General features: G+C 62.4%; 1 protein-coding gene across 1 annotated transcript; it reads right to left on the reverse strand.

Annotated features, from left to right (window-relative positions):
• Nucleotides 1-680: 680 nt before the first annotated feature.
• Nucleotides 681-9,913, reverse strand: BCAM (basal cell adhesion molecule (Lutheran blood group)). Its single transcript, XM_045531479.1, has 15 exons — nt 9,784-9,913; nt 7,234-7,355; nt 6,449-6,677; nt 6,292-6,362; nt 5,848-5,944; nt 5,580-5,762; nt 4,991-5,127; nt 4,512-4,668; nt 2,921-3,036; nt 2,696-2,834; nt 2,373-2,509; nt 2,069-2,213; nt 1,839-1,983; nt 1,203-1,320; nt 681-1,109 (listed from the first exon to the last, which is right to left on the reverse strand). The coding sequence occupies exons 1-15, from the start codon at nt 9,863-9,865 to the stop codon at nt 1,104-1,106; spliced, it is 1,884 nt and encodes a 627-aa protein (XP_045387435.1). The 5' UTR covers nt 9,866-9,913; the 3' UTR covers nt 681-1,103.
• Nucleotides 9,914-10,448: the final 535 nt, after the last annotated feature.

The following is a 10,448-nucleotide window of genomic DNA, read 5'->3' on the forward strand; positions in this document are numbered from 1 at the left end:
GACCGTAACGATCTCTCTGAATCCCACTTCTGTGCATCTCTCCTTGTCTCTCTCTGTCTCCAAATCTCTTTCTGTCTCCGTCTTATTCTAGGGCTGGGTCTTCTCATCCTGGGGCTTCCCAGCCCCTTCCTCCTACCTCCTGCTACGCTGTCCCATCCTCTCAAATCCCTGTTCCTGGGACTCAGAAAGTCTGTGCGTCTCCTCTCTGCCCCGGGCCCCTCCATCTGGATTCCTCAGCCACCCCTGCTTCCCCAGAGAATCTGGGCTGCAGGGACCACGACCTCCCCAGAGGAGGTGGCTCCAGCCCTAATTCCCTCAGCTCTGTGGCTGAGAGAGATTTTCCTATGCCAGCTTCAACTCCCCCCACCCCCGGGGCTCTGGCAAGGGAGACTGGGAACTTCTACTTAAGGGACAGCACCCCACCCCCGGGCAGGCCCTGGTCCTCAGGGGCCAGGCCCAGGCCCAGTGTCCTCTGGGCCCCGGCATCTCTCCCCTCCACCCTCGGCCAGCTAAGTCATCCTCTGCGCCCCGGTGCATTCTCTCTCTCTCTCTCTCTCTCTGATTTCTTTCTCCATGACATCAGGGCTTCTCGGAGATCCAGCAAGGGAGGGGACAGGGAGAGGAGAATCACCTGCACCGCCCCTCCCCCCAGAGGAGGCGCCAGCCTCAGGATGGTATCCATGTGACAGACAGCATTTATTCCAGACTCCAGTGTCCACAGATGATGGGGGGCGGGGGTGGGGCGGGGCGGGGGAGGGATCCAGTGTCAGACTATGCAGCAGGACGTCAGGTGGGGGGACCAGCAAGGGAGGCAGGAGGTAAAAATAGCCCGGGCCAGCGGACCCTCGAACCTCGTCCCAGGCCAGGCCCTGGGCGTGGGTCCAGGAGCTATTCTGGGGCCTGGGAGAGTCACACTCCCTGGAGGAAGGTCCCCTCCCTCCTTCCCTCCCGCTGTGGGTCCCTGCTTGGCCAGCAGAGGAAGGAAGGGAGGGCCGGAGCAGGGAGAGGGAAGAGGGAAGGCGGGGGCGGCCGGCGTGAGCAGGGAGGCTGGTCTGATGCCTGCAACTCCGAGTCCAGTGACCGCCTCTAGGAGGTCCTTGCGCTCAGCACTGGGGAGAAGACGGGGAGGTCAGCCTGTGCCTGGGGGCTGTTCCGCTGTCCAGCAGGTCCCCTCTCACCAGGCGGCCCAGGCCCTCACCTACCTCATCTCCGAAGCCCCCGCTGCCACCCCTGGTGCCTCCAGAGGCCCCTCCCATGAGAAGGCCCGTCTGCTCTGGCCGCTCTGACCCTGAGTGGCTCAGCTCTGGCTCCCCAGGTGGCCTGCGGGGAGGAGGCAGCGTGTTGGGGTGGTCATGGCTGGGAGCTGGGGATGGGAGGTGAGGATGGGGTTGTGCTGGGTCGGGGTGGACTCTGGGGTGGGCAGGAATGGGTTGGGGATGGCGTAGGGGTGGCAATGGTGTTGGGGTGAGGGAAGGGGGCAAGGATAGGGTTGAAGATGCTGTTGGGGTTGGCTTTGGGACGGGTCTGGAATGGCGCTGAGGGTGGCCCTGTGGTTGGGATGGTTAGCAATGGGAAGGGTCTGGTGACAGTCCTGGGCTGGGCTGGGGATGTGGCCAGAGAATGGCTGGATGTGAGGTTGGACTTGGAGGAGCAGCTAGGGGAGAGATGGGGGCGTGGTTAGAGTTGGGCTGGAGTTGGGCGTGGTCCCGTGTTGGGTCAAGGCTGCAGACAGGTTAGGAGGGATGGGTTTGAGGGTGGTTATGGGCTGGGCTGGGCTGGGCTGGGGGTTGGAGACAGGGCTGGCATATGAGGTCACTCGGAGGTTGCAGGTCACTCACGGAGCTCCCTTCTCCCCGCGCCGGCAGCAGCCAGGGCGTCCCTTGCGCCTCATGCAATAGAAGGCAGCGACGACGAGCAGCAGGAGGCCCACGCTGACCGCCACGGCCATGACAGCCACTCCAGCCTGGGGGATCTGGGGGGCCACTGCAGGGACCGGACAGTGGGGGTCAGGCAGCTGGGCTGTGTCTGCCCCACACCTGGCTCCCCTCCTGCCGCCGTGGGTACTCACCGGTGCCGAAGTGGAAGACGTGCCGGGTGCTCCCATGGGGGTTGGAGGCCTCACACGAGACACCGTCTTGGCTCAGGGCACTGGTCACTTTCAGGGTCAGGGAGCTGCTCACCCAGCCCTGCCTCCCGGGCACCGGCTCTGCCGACTGTGGGGGCTTGGGTCAGGCCGGGCCCTGGGATCAGGGCTGGGGTGAGGGTGGAGGTGAGAGATGTCCAGTCCCCGGGAAGTGGGCAGTCAGTGAAGGGGTGTCCCCAGAGGGGCTGTGGGAGGGTGCCTGGGCCCCGCGGTGTTGAGGGTCCCTTACGCTGCTGCCCGGCTGGCTCCAGGTGAGTTTGGGCTCCGGGTAGCCGCGGGCAGAGCAGACCAGCGTGGCTTCATCTCCTTCCCTCCAGCTGCTCTCTGCCTCGGGCTCTGTCTCCTCTGCCCTTAACTCCGGTGACCCTGGGGGTGGTGGGGACAGAAGCGAGTGAGAGGACGGCACACAGGGGAAGGGAAAGGAGGGAGGGAGAGATAAGGAGAGAGGAGAGAAACAGAGCAGAAGGCAGAGGCCCGGCCACAGACTCATAGGATTTGTCCTGGCCACCACCCCTCCACCTGTCCCCATCCTAGCCTCCCCTACCCCCGCACCTTGGACCAGCAGCTTGAAGCTCTGCGTGCGGCTGAGGGACACCGTGGGCATGAAGGCCTCGCACGTGTAGGTGCCAGCAGAATCGAAGGTGACAGAGCTGAGGGAGAGCGTGGGGCCGTTCCCCAGGGGCACCGAGTCCTGGGGAGGGAGAGGGTGAGGGTGGGCAGAAGAGAGGAGGGAGCAGGCCGAGGGTCCCAGGGCCAGGGGGGTCCCTTCCCTCTCACCTTGGTCCAGCGCAGGGAGGGGCTGGGCAGGCCTCGCACGGAGCAGTTCACGGCTGTGCTGCTCTTCAGGGGCAAGGAGAGCTCCTCCCTGGCGCTGAGCTCCAGGGGGTCCAGGTCTGGAGGGGGTACAGTCTGTCACCTTTCCCAGCCCCTTGCCCACTCGGTTGGGGGCTCTCCGGGGCTGTCAGGGACACAGACATCAGTGGACAATCACAAGCAGAAAATGACAAACGTTCCTCCTCGCTGTCCCCATCTCCATGAAGTCACTCTCCTGTCCAGGCCCTTGAGCCAGAATCTAGGATCCAACTCCGAAATACACGCCCAAGTCGGCTGCTTTTCCCCAGAGCAGACATCTGAGCCCAAGGTTAATGGCTAACCTTGAGGGCGTGAGGTGTCCCTTGCCTTCTCCTCCCCGTCACCCCACACCATCCTTCCCGCAGGTCTTTATCTGCTCTGATCCCCACATCTCTTCATGTCTGACCCTGGGTCTGACTGTCTCGACCACCTCCTCCTGCCTGGTCTGCCCGTCACTCTTGTCCTCTCCAGTCCTCCTCCCCTGAGCAGCCAGAGGGACAAAACACACTGGTCAGCCCCCTACAGTGGCTCCCCAGTACCCTTGCCCTACAAGATCCTTCCTGGTCTCCTCCCACCTCCCCCACTTGCCCACTGAGCTCCAGCTACCCTGTCCTCTTGCTTTTGTTCTTGAGTAGACCAAGTTGGGTCCTGCCTCAGGGCCTTTGCACTTGCTCTCTGTGCCTGGAAAGCTCTTCTTCTAGCTCTTTGCGTCTCTGATTCCACTCTTTGGTTTCTTGCTCAAATGTCCCTTCCTCACAGACCCCCTATTGTGGACACCCAGATCTTCCCTATAGCACTGAAGGATTTCTTCCACCAGCTGCTGAGAAGGATGACAGCTGTCAGCCTGCAGCTGTCACCCCTCTCTGGGAACTGCCTCAGCTGTTGAGAGCCCCTCACCCAAGGTCACGCCCCTTCCTGGGGCAGCACGCGTGCATCTAATATTTGGCACAGGGTCTACCCCGGGAAGGGACATGTAAGGAGTGCCAACCAAGGAGGAGCAGAGGCTCTGCCCAGGGCTTGGGTGTGAGCAAACTGAAACGGATTCTTCGAAGCCTGGGATCCAAGAAATTGGTTAGAAGTAGACGGTAGGGAGGGAGTGGAGTTCAGGTAGGAATGAGGACAGAAGCCTGGGGGAAGGGGGATGAGGAGGCAGCTTTGACTGGGGAGAAGGATCAGCTGGAGCGAAGCTGGCCAGGTGGGCCTTGAAGGCCATGGTGAGGCACCTGGGTTTTCTCCCAAGGGCACTGGGGAGCCATGGCAGGTTCTGAGCAGGGGAGGGTCAGGTGTGTGCTATGGAAAGAGGTCTCTGGCTGCCTTGTATGGAATAGATTGGAGAGGGCAGGGGTGGGGACCCTGCAGAGAGAGAACCAGGGCAATCACCATAGTCGTGCAGCGAAAGGGTTCAAGGCAGAATATTCAGGATGCCCGAGCAACTGCAGGGCTGTGGGCGGGGAGGATGAGGAGACAGCTGATGCCAGGGCCCCGCTTGGCCTCCTCCCCCTCCCGGGGCTCTCACAGGCCACGTGCAGCTCCAAGGTCTGGGAGAGTTGTGCGTCCTCAGCAGCGTCATAGTCTTCCACTTTGCAGCCGTACGTTCCGCTCTGGCCCCGATGCACCCCAACCAGGGTCAAGTTCCCCTCAAGATTTATATTCAGCACTTCCTCCTGGTTGTCCTAGGTGACCAGGGACAAGGAACCAGGCTCAGGAGCCACCCTAGTCCAGTGCGGTTATGCTAGGTCAGGGGTCACCAAGTTAGTGTCATTCTAGGCCAGGGCCCATTCAAGTCAGGGATCAGGGGTCACCCAAGTCAGGCACCATGTTAAGTCATGACTCTCTCAAATCAGGGGTCAGAGGTCCCTTTAGCTAGTTGGTCACCAGGTCAGGTGGCTTGCTATGCTGGGGGCCACCCAGGTCCAGCATCAGAAGTTGATGCGGATTAATACGGCGCAGAGGTCAGGGGCTGGGAGTCCCAAAGGGACTGTAGGGGTGGGTCACCTGAAGGCGGAAGAACATGTACTCTGGGCTGGGGCTGCCGTCCCCCCGGCAGAGCAGCTGGACAGAGTCGCCCTCGCGCACCCAGCCCGCCGTGGTGGACGGGCTGCCCACCCAGAACTGCACGTGCTCCGTGGGATCTAAGGGCAGAGGAAACGTGATCAGGCGACAGGCAGGGCTGGCTGAAGGCAGAGCTCTGCATCAAAGGGGAGGTCATATGCTTCAAGGCTCAGGTTCACACTTATTCTGAGATGGGGGTGCCAGAGTTCAGAGGTTGAGGAAAGCTCAGCGCACAGGTCAAGGGTCAGAAATCAGTGTGGGTGACAGGTCAGTGTGAGATTTGGGGCCATATGTCACATGGGGGCCCGATTCAGCATGAGAGGGTGGGGCACATCGTTTAGTCCTAAAACTCCACGGGGTTCAGGGTGCTTTGCGGGGGTCAGAAGTCAGGATGGGGCTCGTGCTACCATTTGAGGTCAGAGGTCGGTGGCCAGCACCAGTGCGTATTTCAGCGGGAGGCAGGGGGGTGGCGGGCCAGAGGGGAGGGGTGTGGAGTCCGAGGTCAGGGGGTCAAGGGCCAGTGTGGACTCACAGTGCAGGGTGAGGCGGAACGGGGGGCTCTCCAGGCGGCCGTGCTGGCCTGAGGGCAGTCTGTAGTGGGCGGCACAGTGGAAGCCGGCGTCTCGGTCGGCCTTGTGGAGCCGCAGGTAGAGGGTGCTGCTGAGAGACAGCAGGCCCGAGGTCTCCCGGACAGTGCGGCTGGTCATGTAGCCCTCTGCGAGAGAGGGGGGAGGCGGTCAGCCAGCCCCCAGCCGCCACCTGCCCCAGCCCACGTGTCGCTGAGCTCCCGCACCGCTCACCTGAGTTCACCTCCATGGGCACCTCCAGGCGCTGCCCATCCTTATACCACGTGATCTGGGGGGCCGGGTTCCCGTTCCGGCTGTTGCAGGTGGCAATCTGAGGCAGACACGGCACGGCCTGGGCTCTGAGCCAGGACTCTGAAGTCTGGGTCTCCCTTCCCGCAGTTCTCCTAACCCCACGCTGCCCGGGACCCAGAAGTCCGAAGCCCCAGCAGCCCCCTACTCCTCGGACTGAGGAGCCCAGGCCTCCAGCCCCCTCCTCCGGCAGGACCCGGGATTCTGGGCCCACAGCCTCTACTTCCCAGGACACAGGCGTCCAGGACCCCTGCCCCTCCCCCATCCTACCCCAGAGTCCAGGCCACTGCTCGGTTAGGACCCAGGTGTCCAGGCCCTCTGTCCCCTCCTCCCCCGGAGCCCTGGAATCAAGGTCCATCCCTGAGGTACCTGCTGGGCAGAGTCTTCCATCACAGACACTGTCCCTCTGTTGGGGGACACCTCAGTGGCCTCTGGCTTTGCTAATGGGGAAGATGTTCATGTCAGGAGCCCCCTCCCCCGGCACTCGCCTGCGCGCCCCCTCCCAGGGGTGCCCACGGACACTCACCAAACACACTGAGCCTCGCGGTGGCCTCGGCGGTGCCTGCCGCCCCGGCCCTCACCACGCACACGTAGTCCCGCTCGTCGCCCACCTGGGCCTCCGCCAGCACCAGGCGTCCCTGGGAGTCCAGCTGGTACGGGGGGCTGCGGCCCCGGGTGTCGTGCACCGTGCCCTGGAGCTCGGAGCCCTGCAGCTCAGCCGAGGCCAGGCGGCGGCGGGCCCCGGAGCGGTCGGTCTGCGGGCGGGTGGGCGCTCAGCTCCGGCTGCCTGGCCCGCTCAGCCTCGGCCTCTCTCCACGGCCCCTGTGCTCTTTGCTGCCCCCCAGGGCTGCGTCTTTTCCCCTTGTTATCACTCTTTGGTCCCTTTGTCCGTCTCCACCCTGCCTGCCCCTGCTCCTTATCTCTTCTCGATTTTTCTGTCTCCCTTTCTCCATCTCATGCTGTTCCCATCGTTCCTCCTCTCTGTCTCTCCCACTCCCGCCTGTCTCTCATTTTCTCTCCTCTTTAGTCTTGTCCCCGAGTCTCTTGCTTTCTTGGTGTCTGTCTCTGATTGGTCTCTCTTACAACAGCCAGCCATGTGAAGGAGGACTTCATTCTAGACTCAGCCGAGCCCAGACACCTGGGACCTTGGAGAGCCCCTTCCCTCGCTGGGCCTCAATTTATTACTCCATCTGTAACACGGAAATACAGCTTGGGGGATCTCTTACAGTCCTTCAGGCCCTGATGAGTGTTTGCCACCTGCTGTGCCGATTCCCAGCCCCCCTCCCTTCCCCTCCAGCCCGAAGCACTCACAATAAACCATTCCAGCACATAATGGTCGTGGGCTCCCAAGGGAGTGCAGTCCAGGGTGACAAGCTCCCCTCGCATCACCTCCACCAGGGGGGGCACAGACAGGTGCACCTCAGCCTGGGCACCTGTGGGAGAGCAGTGGAGGCATCTCCCACCACACCGACAGAAAGAGCCTCCCAGGCCGGGTGCTGTGGCTCACACCTGTAATCCCTGCAATCCCACCCAGCACTTTGGGAGGCCAAGGTGGGTGGATCGCTTGAGTCCAGGAGTCTGAGACCAGCCTGGGCAATACAGCGAGACTGTCTCTACAAAACCATTTCAAAATTAAAAAGAAAAATTAGCCAAATGAGGTGGCATATGCATGTAGTCCCGGTTACTAGGGAGGCTGAGACAGGAGGATCACTTCACCCCAGGAGTTCAAGGCTGCAATAAGCTATGATCATGCCACTGCGACAGAGTGAGACTCTATCTCTAATAAAAAAAAGAAAAAGGCAGGGCACAGTGGCTCATGCCTGTAATCCTAGCACTTTGGGAGGCTGAGGTGGGAGAATTGCTTGAGTCTAAGAGTTCGAACCAGCCTGAGCAAGAGTGAGACCCCATCTCTACAAAAAATATAAGAATTAGCCAGGTATGGTGTGGTACATGCTTGTAGTCCCAGCTACTTGACAGGCTGAGGCAGGAGGATGGCTTGAGCCCAGGAGTTTGAGGTTGCTGTGAGCTGTGATGATGCCACTACACTTTAGCTCAGGCAAAAGAGCAAAACCCTGGCTCAATAGAAAGAATGAAAGAGCCCTCCAGACAGGGTCCCTCCTCCTCCAGGACCCAGAAGTCCAGGCCCCCAGCCCCTCCTCCCTCAGACCCAGGGGTCCAGCCCCAGCCCCTCCTCCCTCAGACCCAGCTCCTGTTTCCTTCCATCTCTCATCTCTACATTTCTGAGCCTCAGATCCCATCAGCGGTTCCCTCCATCTCTCCCTCACTTGCGGAGAGAGCTGAGGGTTTCTTCCCTGGGCTGCACAGGCCCCCGTGGCCTCTGTTCACTGCTCTTGGGGTTGGCAAATTCCCCTCAAGGGCAGGGCCAGGCCTGGCTCATCCTTTTGCCTCCAGCATCCTGGGCAGGGCCCATCAAAGTGATGCGGGGTACATCTCTCTCCATCGTGGTCTTCCCCTCTGCGTGTGTGTCTCCACGTCTCCGTCCCTGTCTGTCTCTCTCAGCCTGTCTCTCTGTCCCATCTCTCTCAGCTCCTGGTCTCTTCTGCTCTCTTGTGAATGGGGAGCTGGGTGTGGGCTGCAGCTGGGCCTGGTGCTCAGGCAGGATGAGTGTGTGGGGGTGGCAAGGGGGGACAGGGCTGGGCAGGTTTCAGGAATGTGGGAGGGACAGGCTGGCTGAGACCTGCCCGGCCTGGCGCCAGAGCCCCCCGCCCGCCCCTCGGGCCCCCCCCCCACCGTCTCTTGGATAGAACGGGGAAGGGGGTAAGGTGAGTCACTTCAGAACAGGATAAAGTGGAGGCCCAGGATCCTGGGATCAGGGAGAAGGGAGCTAGGGGCCTGGGCTGCTGGCAGGGTCCTGGCAGATAGAGCGGTTCTTGTTGGGAAACTACCATGCTCTCTCACCCTCTGGGCTGGCATCCTGGCATCGGCTCTCAGTTCTTAGAACCTCCCTTCCCCACCCAGCCTGGCCCAGCCCTACCCCTGGGGACCCACATTTGCAATGCTTGTGCCAGGGGCCTGGCTTCCCAAGCAGCTACCTCTGGCCCCAGCCTGTCCCAGGGGAGGCTCATGGGGCCAGGCTGGTGCCTAGAGCTGGATCCGAGGTGCAGATCGCAAGGGTAGGCAAAGAGATTTCTTCTCTCTTCCCCAAGCTCTCTCTCATCTCTCTGTCCCTCTGTCCCCAGCCCCTCAGGGCCCCCTCCCCTCCCATCACCACGCAGGTGTGTGAATTTATCTGGGGCCGCAGGAAGGGGGCACTGTCACTTGGAAACACTTTGTTCCACTGTCACTGCCCAGGGCTGGTTCCAGCCCTTTCCTGAGGGAGATGGGTTCTTTATACAGTCTGGACTCTGAATTTAGGTTGGGGAAACCCTCAAATGTGTATGAATCACTGGTTTCCAGCTGCAGGGTCCTGGCTTCTTTAAGGGGCCCCTGACCCCCCAAAACTTGAGAACCTTTGTGGGAGGACCCCTGGAGTTTTGGTGTTCTGTGTCCTGGAAGAAGCCACTCTAGCCACTGGAGGCCTGGACTCCTGGGTCTGAAAGAAGAGGGGCTGAGGTCCAGATTCCAGGGTCTGAGGGAGCAGGGGCTGGGGACCCAGACTCCAAGGTCCTGAGTGGGAAGGAGCTGACTCCTCTGGTCATCTCTGGTCCACTGCCGTACATCCCCCAGCTGTCCTGCCTGGCTGTGCGCAGGTCTCTCGGTGGGAGGGGTACCTTCCAATGCTCCCCTCCTCCCTGGGGTCCCCACATTTTGCTTCTTGGGGTCGCTGAAAGCTCCTTCTCCTTGCTTTCCCACGGTGCGCAGGGGCCGCCCCCCAGTCCCACCCTGTTAGCCCGAGCATACCTGGGTGCGCCGCCAGCAGGAGCGCCAGCAGCAGCAGCCGCGGGGCCCTGCGCGCCCCGGCTGGGGCGTCCGGGGGCTCCATGTTCGCAGCGCGGCGGCGGCGACTGAGCGGGGACTGCAGCTCGGCGCGAGAGGCCCCGCCCCCGCGGCCCCGCCCCGCCCCGCCCTCGCGGCCCCCCTCGGCCCCCCCAGCCCGGGCGCGGGGCCAGGACCTCCCACTGCCCGGAGCCGACCTCCCAGCGCACGGCCAGGCGCGGGGCTCCCTCCGCCCCCGAGCCCAGGGACGAGCCCAGGGCTGTCCCGGCTTCGGCTGTCCAGCGCCTGCGGCGGGTCCTGAAACCAGTCCAGCCAGTGTCCTGGGCTGGGATCTCCGCGGGCACCCCCCACCCCCACTCTGACCAGGGGCCTTGAGGACTCGGTCCCGCTATGGCCGGTAGCCTTGACTTGCCTCGTCGATTTTAGCCAGCTGACGCTGGTACAACCGGTGGCTTGCGCTGGCCTCTCCCAGTGTAACTAATGGCCCTAAGCAGCACCGTGCTTTGCACTGGCCTCTCCCACCACGCCCGGCGGCCCAGCCTGGCCAGTGGCCCACGGCCGCTTCTCCCACTGTGCCCGGTGATGCCCTCCCCCGTGGCCAGGGCTCTGCGCTGTTCTCGTTTGACCAG

This window comes from Lemur catta, chromosome 19 (genome assembly GCF_020740605.2).
Source record: "Lemur catta isolate mLemCat1 chromosome 19, mLemCat1.pri, whole genome shotgun sequence".
Taxonomy (NCBI): Eukaryota; Metazoa; Chordata; class Mammalia; order Primates; family Lemuridae; genus Lemur; species Lemur catta.

What these genes read in the sequence shown, in the direction of transcription:
- BCAM (XM_045531479.1), bottom strand. Translation starts at nt 9,865, where the DNA reads ATGGAGCCCCCGGACGCCCCAGCCGGGGCGCGCAGGGCCCCGCGGCTG. An exon ending in GTTCCGCCTCACCCTGCACT is followed by an intron (nt 5,128 to 5,579) that starts GTGAGTCCACAC and finishes CTCTGCCCTTAG; the next exon opens with ATCCCACGGAGCACGTGCAG. An exon ending in GGAGCCAGCCGGGCAGCAGC is followed by an intron (nt 2,214 to 2,372) that starts GTAAGGGACCCT and finishes AAGCCCCCACAG; the next exon opens with TCGGCAGAGCCGGTGCCCGG.